The sequence below is a fragment of the Oncorhynchus tshawytscha genome, linkage group LG08 (assembly GCF_018296145.1).
Source record: "Oncorhynchus tshawytscha isolate Ot180627B linkage group LG08, Otsh_v2.0, whole genome shotgun sequence".
NCBI classification, from domain to species: Eukaryota; Metazoa; Chordata; class Actinopteri; order Salmoniformes; family Salmonidae; genus Oncorhynchus; species Oncorhynchus tshawytscha.
Genome location: NC_056436.1, coordinates 61,561,732 through 61,575,837, shown reverse-complemented (window position 1 = coordinate 61,575,837; position 14,106 = coordinate 61,561,732). Strand labels below are relative to the sequence as shown.

Here is a 14,106-nt window from a genome sequence, read left to right as displayed (position 1 = left end):
AGTCAACAGATTTATTATGAAGCAAAAAACAAAAGGTCCCCAAACCTCTCCGTTTGGACGATTCAAGCATAGGGAATTCAAGCTTCTCGACACAGATTTTAAAGAACCCATAAACGAGACAAGAACAAGACTGACCAAATCGCATTTGCTCCCATCTCCATCATTTAGCGGTAGATTCACTCCGTCACACTGCTGCTATACAGAGAAGCGTGTGGTGCAGTAGTCAGAGTTCATGTTAACCTTCAGACACCATATGACTGCAAACTTTCACACTGTGATAAAGCACTGAAACATTTCCACCCCTCAGTCCACCCCTGTCGGCGACCAAGGCGATTGTCAGAGGTGGTTGGGGGATGAAAGTCAGAACTTCACAAAATGCCCTCAATCAACGTGCACAGACATCTTCCCTCTACAGTATGAGGATCCCCTGCCCTAGGCTCAGAGTACTGGAGAACAGGAGGGTTTCCTGTAGCCTCCTGGGTAATACCAAAACCGGACCTGACTCAATTCCACACCAACCCTTAGTCCCTATCCCATGGCACTTTGTAAGCATTTGACAGGTATAAGCAATATAATAGCTTCACCTTGTGGAATCGTTACCATATTGCTTACACCAATCCAATCTACTAAAGTGCCTAGAGGGCAGGAGACAGGGCTTAATTTAGAAGAGAGCATAGGGTAACAGCACTGACTACCCTGGCAAAGGGCACGAGTCTAATAGAACAAACATTTAAATAAAGTAACATCCATTCGCAGTACCCCACCCACAGACGCATAGGCCCAATACTGATTACATACATAATACAATAACACTTAAATATGAGGAAATATATTTTCGTATATTGTATATAAACAGACGTCCAAATTATGACACAAATAATTGAAACAAACACTTTTTTTTTTTTACCAGGAGAAGTAACATAGAAGCTTAGTGGAGAAGCACTGGAATTTGTATGGAACGAGCTAGACAGACAGCGAATGTAGGAGACACTCCATACATCTACAGCCAGGTCAAAACTGTGTTTTAGCCCTAGAAAAAGGAACTTTGGGCATCGTAAGAGAAAACTTCCAACCATTCAAGTTAGTTTCTGGACTAGTACACCCCTTAGAGAAGAGTGACGTAAAATGAAACTCATGGACCTCGTCTGACTGCAATTCACCAACATACACACACATTAATCCACTACGGGCTATAGCCATTCATATGGTAAGTGTATAAATTCATGCAGTCATTGCTGGGGGTCAAGTTATACCTCAGCGCTCAGGATGCAATTAAATTCAAAATTGATATGAGTTAGTTAAACATTAAGTCTACATACATGTAAAAACATAACATGTCAAGATCTGAGGACATAAACCTAAAGACCAGGAACCGAAAGTTAACAGCAACAGTTCACAAATATTTACCAAATCACCAGCTTTGTCAAATTCCTACATCCTTCAGTTTGTAAATTTGAAATAGGCAACCACCCTCAGCAGTGCCGGAAGAAACTGGAAGCATCCGGTTTTCAGGGGAAAAGCTGAGAAGAGGCGAAGTTTGAAAGCTGTATGCTTCCGGTTTCTTCCGACCCCACTCAGGCATTTATTTTATGCCTGCTACCTTAGGTTAGTAGGCAACAGTCATTTCATAAAACCATTTGTTTGATTCATAGACCTGAGTGCCCCCTAGTGTCCATAAGGAGAAGAGCAGGAGTGAGGGACTGCTGGGAGATGCCAAGGGAAGGCGGAGGGGCATAGGGGTAAACCATGGGAGAATAGGACCTGGAGAGTTTAAAGGAGAGCAAGGACAAATCCAGAATTCTAGGTCGGATTACAATTTGGGTAGGATGGGATTAGAGTTACATAGTGCCGCTTCTGGTTTGGGAACCGGCAAGTCGTAACACACGTGTAAATACTCCCTTATCCACTGGAGATACTTAGGGCTCATGTAGGCAGACCCTGAAAGACTACAATACCCAGGTTCCCCAGCCCACCAATCAGTACTAGAGTTTCCTGACTCACTCATGACACGAGAAGTAATGAACTCATAGCGATCATATAGCAAAGTGTTATGTACATAGATCCTGGAATATTCTCAAACCAGTAATTACATTTAACGAAGACAACAAAATTAATAAATTACGTCGCACGCCCTGCACAACACTTAAAAAACAACAGTATGAACAAAACAACATTTAAAAAATAACCAAGTGTCAACTGTTATACGTATGGGAGGATGAGAGCCCTTGAAGTGAGCACATTGAAGGAGGAATAGAGATTTTCCCCTGAAGCTTTGTTTCGCTTTTTAGATTTTCTTTTCATGTGGTGGGGGTGCAACGTTAGCGTTCTGGGAGTCCCTGTCCCCCCCTCAACCCCTGTGCTCTTCCTCTGGCTGAGGGCGGGTGTGTACGTGTAGAGGGGGTAAGGGGGTCTGGAGCTCAGCTGGACAAGAACTCTGGAAGTGCAATATTCACAGGCCTCTGAAGGGAGAGCTACAGCCTCACATCTCTAGAGAGAGAAAGACACAAAGAGAACAAGTGTCAATATTTGACATCCACAAAGCAATTCACTTTTCTATACAACATGTGCAGTACAGTAACAATAAATCAACTATACAAACAGTTGTTTCCAAAATAACTCTCACACCTGACAGGGCTTCAATGGGCTGACTGGAGGGGTGGAGGGTGGCCACGGGGGTCCCCTTGTCCTCGAAGGCCACCCTGGGTCCATTGGGGGCCCCGTCACAGTCGATGAGGCCCTGGTTGCGGCCGTCAGCATCGATGAGGGGACGGCCCTTGGAGTTAACTCCCAGGTCAATGAATTCCTCAAAGCTCCAGGGGCCAGGCTTACCGTTCAGCCCCGGGGACAGCTTGTTAGAGTCCTCGTTCAGGAACTCTGAGCCCCCCACTAAACGAACCTTAGGCACTGGACTGGAGGGGAGAGAGGGAGTGAATGAAAGATGCCTATAGCCAAAAATAATCCTATATCATTGTGTCTAGAGCATTTGGGAGTGGTATACCTTGTGTGGGTGTGTGTGTCATACCTCACAGCCAGAGGCCCCTCAGCGGTGGTTCTGTTGTTCTCCTTGTTGTCTGCCTCCGGTATCCCGTTCACGCATCCCAACGGCTCCTCCCGCACTCCCATTGGTTCGCTGCGGGCCAGTCCACGCTCCAGGTCGTCCGTCTCCAAGGCAATATCTCCGGGCTGGGTTGACTCATCGTCTGCGGGGACAAATAAGCAGATGGCAGATGACTCAATATGCACACTCACAAAGAGGAGTGGTGTCTGTGCAAACAGACAAGTCAATCACATACAGTGTATGCACTCACTAGGGATGTGACGCCTGGACAATTTTTCTTAAAGTTTAAACTGCCATTTTTGTATCTGTGTCCATTAAAACCAAGAAAAATTCATCAAAGTTTTTGTCAATTCACAACAATCTATCAGTATAGGCAGGTCAGCCACCAGACAGTCATAACCGTGCACTAGGCCTGTCAGTATAGGCAGGTCAGCCACCAGACAGTCAGAACGTGTACTAGGCCTATCTATCAGTATAGGCAGGTCAGCCACCAGACAGTCAGAACCGTGCACTAGGCCTATCTATCAGTATAGCCAGGTCAGCCACCAGACAGACTGTCAGAACCGTGCACTAGGCCTATCAGTATAGCCAGGTCAGCCACCAGACAGTCAGAACCATGCACTAGGCCTATCTATCAGTATAGGCAGGTCAGCCACCAGACAGTCAGAACCGTGCACTAGGCCTATCTATCGGCAATCAAAAGCTGTATCCCACAATTTCATTCTTGCAATGTCCAAGCCGCACTGCTTCTTTACACAGCGCGCATCCAACCAGGAAGCCAGCCGCACCAATGTGTCGGAGGAAACCTGGCAACCTGGTTAGCGTGCACTGCGCCCGGCCCGCCACAGGAGTCGCTAGTGTGCGATGAGACAAGATATCCCTACCGGCCAACCCCTCCCTAACCCGGACGACGTTAGGCCAATTGTGCGTCGCCCCATGGACCTCCCGGTCGTGGCCGGCTGCGACAGAGCCTGGGCTCGAACCCAGAGTCTCTGGTGGCACAGCTAGCACTGAGATGCAGTGCCTTAGACCACTGCGCCACACGAGAGGCCCTGGCTAGGATATTCTACGTGCAAAAGACCGAAGACTGAACACACACACACACACTAGCATCATTAGCAAAGAGAGGAAGCGGCAAAGCAAGAGCTTTCACTCTTGCCAAAATCTGTCCAAAAAGGTCTTATTTATTTTGGACCTGAGCTTGTCACCTGCTTTCCCGCCTTTGGGACAAATTCCCATTGTTAGGGTGGAGACATGAGTGTCTCGTCATCATATACAGAACTCTGGCCAAGAGCAGACGAGCCAGGGTAAGAGAGAGGGACGAGGGGGCAGGCAGAAAGAATGTCTAGGAAATCTGTGTCTCACAATGTCTTGATTTTCTTGCCTTGCAAATTCACCAAAGTAGCCTAACGTTGGCCCCTTCCACTCTGTTTTTATTGAAAGGACAACATTCCCCAGGCCTTCATAGCCAACCATCTAGTAAGGCTATAACACAGAAAACAATATGTTATAATATGATAACTGCATTGTGATTTAAATTTGGTATAAAAAAAAAATGTAATAAGGATCCCAACTTTGTTTAAACATTTGAATGTTTAAACGTTCACACCCCTAACACACGCTAGATGAGGGGACGGCCCTTGGAGTTGACCAGTTACCAAAGGCATTTTACTGATATCGATAACTGGGATAAATAGCCTATACCAGAGAAATGTGAAGTTTGAAATGAAAGAAGACTGCTAATTTGGGAAATTTCTAACAAGACAGTTGATGGTTACATCTAAAGTAGCAGTAGTAGCAAGTACTCATTAAAGTTAATCGTTCTATTTATCGCTATAACTCAGTTATCGCTATAACTCAGTCCATTTATGGGATTTTTGCCCATACTGCCCAGCTGTCTCACACACACACTGTTGTGTCAAAGGGATGGTTAAGTGAGGACAGTTACCCTTGGTTTCGACACAGTTGGTTTCTTCTTCGCCCTCCTCCTCTCCCTCTTCATCCTGTATGTCTTTCTCATCCTCATCATCATCATCATCATCGTTATCTCCTCCCTACACAGGACACATGGACAGAGCGCCAGTTAAAACATGTATCAACTAGTATGTGGGAGGATTACTGGATGTTTTAATCCAGCTGATTTGGCTATTGTGGAAAGCAGTTTACATGGAGATATCAGAGCTTGAGAAATGTGAACTCACCTTTTCTTGGTCCCCTTTTCTGGTTCTCTTCATGATCTCCTCAATTCTCTGCAAGTCGAAGAGCAACAGGGAGATTCACATTAACAATTTCTGGCAAATTACACCCTGCAGACATGCTCAATGTAAAACAAGTTATAAAATGGTTGAATGGTTGGGCTGCCTTTACATTCAAGTGTTGGTATACAGGGAGTGGATGCAGGTGCTATTTTCACTGAACAGGTTACTGAAACATCCAGTCAACGTATACAGTGTGTATGATCAAGCATGCATGATGTGATGGTGATTCTCCACCCACCTTCTTCCTCTCCATGCGTTCCTTATGGTTCTGGGCCATTACCCTCTCCCTCTCAATGTGGACCTTCTCTGCATCAATTGCAGCCTGAGCCTCCGCCTCTTCACGCTGCGATTGGACAAACAGGTGGTCAATCACAAGCAACCAATCAAACTATAAAATGACACCAACAACACAGTCAATGTGTGTGCCCCTACCTCTTTCTGTAGCTCAGCCTGTCTCCCGGCCTCCTCAGCCTCCAGTCTCTCTCGGTCTGCCTCGGCCATGAGAGCGTCCTCCTCCTCCTTTTTCTTCTTCTCCTCCGCTAGCCTCCACTCCTCCTCCAGGCGTTTCAACCGTGCCTCCTCGGCCAAGCGTTTCTCCTCCTCCTTCCTCAGCCTGTAGATAGGATAGGAAAGGTCAATGCCCCCCCCCACAGAAAGATGGAGACCACCTGAAAGTGTTCTAGCAGCATGCCTCCTTACTTCTCCTCCTCCTCTCTCAGTACTCGGAGTGCCTCTTCTCTCTCCTTCTTCTCCCGTGCCAGACGGCGGTTCTCGGCAAGGATCATGGCGGCCTCGGCTGCAGAGTTGGTGCCCGCCATGGACTTCTCTGAGAGACCGATAGGAGCCACACAGGAGCTTAGTAAATGTATAATTTCCTTAAAAGGAAAAATCCACCCAAAACCATTGCTTTAATTTAGAGAGTGTTAAATAACACTAATATGTGAGAACAATATTTTTTGTGAACAAATGTTTCATTTCGGCATTATAATGAAGGCTGGTAGCAACAAGGAGAATTGTTGTGGATATCGGTTGCAGCTCAAGTCGACTACAAAATCCACAATGCAATGTTCTCTCTATGGGCTGGCTGGCTATCTAGCTAGCTAGCAAACGTAGCTAGCTAGCAAACGTAGCTACACACAAATTCAAAAGACAATATCAGCATGCAAAGTAGCTAGTTAGCTGTAGAAATCGCCTAAACAAACTGCACTATCAATTTAGGAGTCTACAATCTCACCATGTTCAACCTGCAGATCGATGTGCCTCACAATAGTCTGACATTCACAACGGCCGATATACTTTTGAGGTGATGGGAAACTTCAATAGTGTGCTCTCCTTCAAGGAGTGAATGGGAGTCTATTGGGTCACTAGCTCAAAAACCCAACATTAGCACGAATTTCGTCAGCAAGAAGTACATCATTACAAATATTTTCTGAGATGTGAGAATTAACTTGCCATCTTTTTTTTTATTTTTTTTACTTGCCATCTATAGTATCGTATAGCTTTGGAATCGTGGCATTGAGGAAAATAGGCTGAGAAGGGATTGCATGACGATTAGCTTAGCAACCGCGTGACACAGCATGACAACGTGAACGCGATTGGTCAAAAGTCTACTGGGTGGGGCGGTATACATTCCTTCATTCATTGGATTCCTATCTCCTTTCTATAATATCTCTGGCAACGTCGCCATGAAATGCACCTTGGACTAAAGAGGCAGACAAACATAAATAATGTGCTAGACCCTCTGTTAAATTACATTTCTCCAGGTAGGAATATTGCAACTTAGAACTTCCAGTGTAGTGATAGCGACTATCACAACGCTATGGATTTCTGCCTGCTTCACCGCCAATCACTCAGATACACATGAAAACATGAAATGACCCAGGGAATTGATAAATCACTCAGATGCACTAAAACCACAAAACGTTAAAAATGAGTGAACCTTTGACATAACCAAGCCACAACATAATAACCACACAGCAGCCATAGCACTACTACAGAGTACACACACACAGAGAGCGACACACAGCCATCTCTGTGGCTGCTGGTCATAAAAAGATATACTGCAGAATAAGTCCCATTGGGAGCAGTGAGGGCCTTCAGCGCACACACACACAATCCATTAACCCTCTCCTTAACTATCTCCTAATGAGTTATACAGTAGTAGTACAGGACTCCAACCAGAAGGGGGTACTAGACCTCTAGAGCTAACAGAATGGAACTACAGCTGGTTCACAGAGCATTTACAGCTCCACACTAAGCTGCTGCTGGGGCTGCCATGTCCCTTTCCCTTGCTAATGAACCGCACAGGAGCCCACTAACACACTGTGTTAAAACAGCTATTAAGCCATAGATCAGGGTTCCCCAACTGGCAGGCCACGGGTTTTTATTTGGCCCTCTGTTGGACATATTTGTATATTTTTTTTATACCAGGAAATCAGGTCCAAGTTAATTTAATTTGGGAAATCTCTTAAAGTATTTCCACGTATAACAGAGATCATATACATACATATTATATCTGTTTGGGCTTCTTGCGGTCAATTTGCAGTCTACAAATCATTTATAATTATGTTCTGGCCCCCGATCCATCCACTCAACAAAAGAAATATGCTGCTGAATCTAGTTGATGATCACTGCCATAAACATTTAGATACATCCGGATAGAGGACAGAGCAGAGGCTGATGCTCTTTATGGGAACTCAGTAATACAATACAGGGTTTCCAACACACTGCCTCAGAGGCTTACAGTATAGGCTCCCTCTCTCCTTATTCGAAGAAAGTGAGTCTCAGAAGACTGAGATTGTCAGCGTTGGTTCTTGATTAATCTGAGCTCAGCAAAGTCCTTACTTAAGTGAGATTTCAGCCTTATGTCATGACTGTGGTACTAACAGATGGAAATAGCTAACTCAGCTCAGAGAGAAAGGCCATCTCAGTGAGGTTGTAGGTTATCTTTGCTCACCGTCCTTGTCTTTGGTCTTAGTGGAGGATGTGGGAGCAGGAGTCGGTGTTGAGCTGGTCTGGGGGGGTTCTGGGGACTGGGGGGCCACAGCCTGGATGGGACACAGGTCCTTTGGCTTGGAGTCTTTCTTCCGCAGGGTGGGGGGCCGGTCGGGGTGAGGGCCGGTCTCTGGATGGGTGGTGGCTTGGCCGAGCTTGGCTGAGGGGATGGGGGCTTGGCCGAGCTGGGTTGAGGGGACGGGGGGCGATGTTTGGTACCTCCGGGTGACGGGGGACGGTTACGGGGGCTTTGCCTGTAGAGTGGAGACAAGATTTGACAGTTTTATCAACTATCCAACAAATCTAAACTATTTCATAGTACACAATTAAACAAGAAACATCTAATATTGTTTAATATCCAATATTGTTAACACATTTTCTGGGGGAGAGCTGTGATGTCTTACTTTGCTGCACTGGGGGAGGGGGTTCTTTTGCTGGCGGGGAGGGTGGCAGGGGAGGGCGAGCGGTGGCGTCCCGCGATGTTGGAGGGCGAGGCAGGGCGCTTCCCTCCGGGCGACGAGAACCGTTTCTCCTTCTGTCATTCCACAAAGACAGAGGCAATTCAGTCCATTACGTCATCCGGCTAGGGTATCCTTAAAATAACACGTTGGATTAACACTAGAACAGCAACCCTTCATGAGAATACAGTGAACCAGTAGAAGTGGATCGATAACATGGAGTGACCAGATGGCACCTGATCCATGACAGTCTCCCCATGTGGTCTCAGAGTGTCCCCCCCTACTGCAGCACACAGCAGGCTTTAAATAACATCACAGGTGTGGGCAAGTCTGATTAAAATATATCCATTTATAAAAGGCCCGTACCACAAGAGGGGTATGCTGACCGGCACAGCAAGGACACCCACACCTGGTAACACAGAGGGTCACACACGTAAACTGACATGCATGCCAAACTTAGGTGTGTGTGTATAGCTATAACTATTTAATCAGGGTTAATCTGAACACTGCTTAGTAAAAGAGCAGTGTGAATTTAGTTCTAAACTGTTTGCTTCGAGTGGGGTAGAAATTAGAGGTCGACCGATTAATCGGAATGGCCGATTATTTAGGACCGATTTCAAGATTTCATAACAATCGGTAATCGGCATTTTTGGACGCCGATTATGTTGCAATTCACGATGAGATTGCGTGCCAGGCTGACCACCTGTTATGCGAGTGCAGGCAGCGAGGAGCCATGGTAAGTTGCTAGCTTGCATTAAACTTATCTTATAAAAAAACAATCAATCTTGACTAGAGATCGACCGATTATGATTTTTCAACGCAGATACCGATTATTGGAGGACCAAAAAAAGCGGACACTGAATAATAAATGTATTTGTAATAATGACAATTACAACACTACTGAATTAACACTTATTTTAACTTAATATAATACATCAATAAAATCAATTTAGCCTCAAATAAATAATGAAACATGTTCAATTTGGTTTAAATAATGCAAACAAAGTGTTGGAGAAAAAAGTAAAAGTGCAATATGCGCCATGTAAGAAAGCTAACGTTGAAGTTCCTTGCTCAGAACATGAGAACATATGAAAGCTGGTGGTTCCTTTTAACATGAGTCTTCAATATTCCCAGGTAAGGTTTTAGGTTGTAGTTATTATAGTAATTATAGGACTCTCTCTCTTTATAGGATTTGTATTTCATATACCTTTGACTTTTGGATGTTCTTATAGGCACTTTAGTATTGCCAGTGTAACAGTATAGCTTCCATCCCTCTCCTCGCCGCTACCTGGGCTCGAACCAGGGACACATCGACAACAGCCACCCTCGATGTAGCGTTACCCATGCAGAGCAAGGGGAACAACTACTCCAAGTCTCAGAGCGAGTGACGTTTGAAACGCTATTAGCACCCCCACTAACTAGCTAGCCATTTCACATCGGTTACACCAGCCTAATCTCGGGAGTTGATAGGCTTGAAGTCACAAACAGCACAATGCTTGAAGCATTGCGAAGAGCTGCTGGCAAAACGCACAAAAATGCTGTTTGACTGAATGTTTACGAGCCTGCTGGTGCCTACCATCGCTCAGTCAGACTGCTCTATCAAATCATAGCCTTAATTATAACATAATAACACAGAAATAGGAGCCTTAGGTCATTAATATGGTCGAATCCGGAAACTATCATTTCGAAAACAAAACGTTTATTATTTCAGTGAAATACGGAACCGTTCCGTATTTTATCTAACGGATGGCATCCATAAGTCTAAATATTCCTGTTATATTACAAATAAATGTAAAAAAAAGTGTTTTTTGTTGTTGTTGAAATCGGACGATTAATCAGTATCTGCTTTTTTTTGGTCCTCCAATAATCGGTATCGGCGTTGAAAAATCATTATCAGTCGACCTCTAATACATACCTCAACCAGAAGCCATGGATTACAGGCAACATCCGCACTGAGCTAAAGGGCAGAGCTGCCGCTTCCAAGGAGCGGGATTCTAACCCGGATGCTTATAAGAAATCCCGTTAAGTCCTCTGACGAACCATCAAACAGGCAAAGAGTCAATACAGGACTAACATTGAATCGTACTACACCGGCTCCGACGCTCGTCGGATGTGGCAGGGCTGGCAAATGTGAGCAAGACCTTTAACTTCTTATGGCTAGGGGACAGTATTGAGTAGCTTGGATGAATAAGGTACCCAGAGAAAACTGCCTGCTACTCAGGCCCAGAAGCTAAGATGTGCATATTATTAGATATATTTAAATTTGGATAGAAAACACACTGAAGCTTCTAAAACTGTTTGAATGATGTCTGTGAGTATAACAGAACTCATATGGCAGGCAAAAACCTGAGAAAAAAATCCAACTAGGAAGTGGGAAATCTGAGGTTGGTTGGTTTCCAAGTCTTTGCCTATCCAAGATAGTGTAAATTTAGTCCGATTGCACTTCCTAAGGCTTCCACTAGATGTCAACCGTCTTTAGAACCTTGTTTCAGGCTTCTACTGTGAAGGGGGAGCGAATAAGAGCTGTTTAACTAAGAGGTCTGGCAGAATGCCATGAGCCAAGTCATGCTCGCAGCCGTGAGAGTGAGCAGCGGTCCTTTTCATTTCTAAAGACAAAGGAATTGTCCGGTTGGAATATTATTGAAGATTTATGATAAAAACATCCTTAAGATTGATTCTATACATCGTTTGACATGTTTCTACTAACTGTAATACAACTGTTTGACTTTGTCTGGACTAAGTGCCTGCGCCTTGTGAATTTGGATTTGTGAACTAAACGTGTGAACAAAAAGGAGGTATTTGGACATAAATGGACTTTATCGAACAAAACAAACATTTATTGTGGAACTGGGATTCCTGGGAGTGCATTCCGATGAAGATCAAAGGTAAGTGAATATTTATAATGCTATGTCTGACTTCTGTTGACTCCACAACATGGCGGGTATCTGTATGGCTAGATTTGGTGCCTGAGCTCTCTACTCAGATTATGAAATCTGACAGTGGTTGCATTAAGGAGAAGTACATCTTTAAACAGGTCAACATTCACAAGGCCGCAGGGCCAGATGGATTACCAGGATGTGATTTCCAAGCATGCGCTGACCAACTGGCAAGTGCCTTCACTGACATTTTCAACCTGTCCCTGACAGTCTGTAATACCAACATGTTTCAATCAGACCACCATAGTCCCTGTGCCCAAGAACACTAAGGTAACCTGCCTTAATGACTACCGACCCGTAGCACTCACGTCTGCAGCCATGAAGTGCTTTGAAAGGCTGGTCATGGCTCACATCAACACCATTATCCTAGAAACCCTAGACCCACTTCAATTTGCATACCACCCAAACAGATCCACAGATGATGCACTCTATTGCACTCCACACTGCCCTTTCCCACCTGGACAAAAGGAACACCTATGTGAGAATGCTATTCATTGACTACAGCTCAGCGTTCAACACCATAGTGCCCTTAAAAGCACATCACTAAGCTAAGGACACTGGGACTAAACACCTCCCTCTGCAACTGGATCCTGGACTTCCTGACTGGCCGCCCCCAGGTGGTAAGGGTAGGTAACAACATCTGCGACGCTGATCCTCAATATTTGGGGCGTGCTCAGTCCCGCACTCCCTGTTCACTCATGACTGCAAGGACAACAGTGGTAGGCCTGATCACCGACAATGATGAGACAGCCTATAGGGAGGAGGTCAGAGACCTGGCCGTGTGGTGCCAGGATAACAACCTATCCCTCAACGTGATCAAGGAGAGGATTGTGGACGACAGAAAAAAGGAGGACCGAGCACACCCCCATTCTCATCGATAGGGCTGTAAGGGAACAGGTCGAGAGCTTCAACTTCCTTGGTGTCCACAACAACACCAACAAACTAACATGGTCCAAGCACACCAAGACAGTTGTGAAGAGGGCACAAAAAAACCTATTCCCCCTCAGGAGACTGAAAAGATTTGGCATGGGTCCTCAGATCCTCAAAAAGTTCTACAGCTGCACCATTGAGAGCATTCTGACTGGTTGCTTCACTGCCTGGTACGGCAACTGCTCAGCCTCCGACCGCAAGGCACTACAGAGGGTAGTGCGAACGCCCCAGTACATCACTGGGGCCAAGATTCCTGCCATTCAGGACCTCTATACCAGGCAGTGTCAGAGGAAGGCCCTAAAAATTGTCAAAGACTCCAGCCACCCTAGTCAGAGTGTTCTCTCTGCTACCGCACAGCAAGCGGTACCGGAGCGCAACTTCTTGGTCCAAAAGGCTTCTTAACAGCTTCTACCCCCAAGCGTTAAGACTCCTGAACAGCTCAAAGGGCTACCCTCTTTTACACCACTGCTACTATCTATGCATAGTCACTTTAATAACTCCACCTACTGTACATGTACATATTACATTGACTCTGTACATTGACTCTGTACCGGTACCCCCTGTATATAGCCTTGCTACTGTTATTTTACTGCTGCTCTAATTATTTGTTATTTAATTTAAAAAAATACTTAACACTTACTTTTCTTAAAACTGCATTGTTGGTTAAGGGCTTGTAAGTAAGCATTTCACTGTAAGATCTATCTATACCTGTTGTATTCGGCTCATGTGACAAATACAATTTGATTTGATAGGCCCAGGGTGTTGCCTGCGCCGTCTGTCTGTCCTGCTCTGCATGGCCTGAACCAGCCACAGCCAGCCACTCCAACTGTACTCAGCCTGTTGTGGGCTCCTTTGTCTGTCTGTGACAAAGGCGCTCCTTCATATCCATGGAGGACCATGGAGAAAGGACAGAGGGCGAGAGAGCCAGGCAGTGGAGGACACTGAACGAATCAAAGCTTGCCTCAGGCTGCATGGAACATGTCTCGAGGCTAACATGACACTGCTAATGCCCAATGAACCTACTTGGGGGCTAAAACACTTGAATGCAGTAGTGGCATCCTCGTCTTACTGAATTGTTTGGTAAACAAGCATTTCTCTAGTGAACAATGGTCTTCTCCCCAATGGACAATGAAGGTATTCAATGTAATTCCGACTTGTCCGAGTCGTAAGAGAGCAGTGGGATTCTGAGCAAACAGCTCAGTATCATGGATGTATAACCCACAGGGCTGCTTTGACTGGCAAATTATAGAGGATGTACGCATATAACTGAGTGACATTTGTATACTGGGGTTATTTTGTCCAACATCATTGCAGGTTTGGCGAGAGTGTTATCACCATGTTCCTGTAACTAAATCCTGGTGTCCAAAGGGCTTCTGGGAAAGACAACCCACACACCTTTACATGATCTACATTTCCACTGTCTCCTTCATTTATTTTTGATGACCTGGGAGGGGACTGTACTTGCTAAGAAC

General features: G+C 45.3%; 1 protein-coding gene across 1 annotated transcript in view; it reads right to left on the bottom strand.

Moving 5' to 3' along the window:
• Window positions 1-857: 857 nt before the first annotated feature.
• Window positions 858-14,106, bottom strand: part of LOC112256171 (ensconsin) — a 52,052-nt gene continuing 38,803 nt past the window's right edge. The window contains 11 exon segments of the mRNA XM_042325732.1: window positions 858-2,487; window positions 2,626-2,909; window positions 3,023-3,200; window positions 5,007-5,112; window positions 5,260-5,307; window positions 5,555-5,659; window positions 5,749-5,929; window positions 6,016-6,142; window positions 8,273-8,410; window positions 8,413-8,564; window positions 8,715-8,845. Of these exon segments, the coding sequence (XP_042181666.1) occupies window positions 2,480-2,487; window positions 2,626-2,909; window positions 3,023-3,200; window positions 5,007-5,112; window positions 5,260-5,307; window positions 5,555-5,659; window positions 5,749-5,929; window positions 6,016-6,142; window positions 8,273-8,410; window positions 8,413-8,564; window positions 8,715-8,845 (1,458 nt within the window). The 3' untranslated portion in view covers window positions 858-2,479.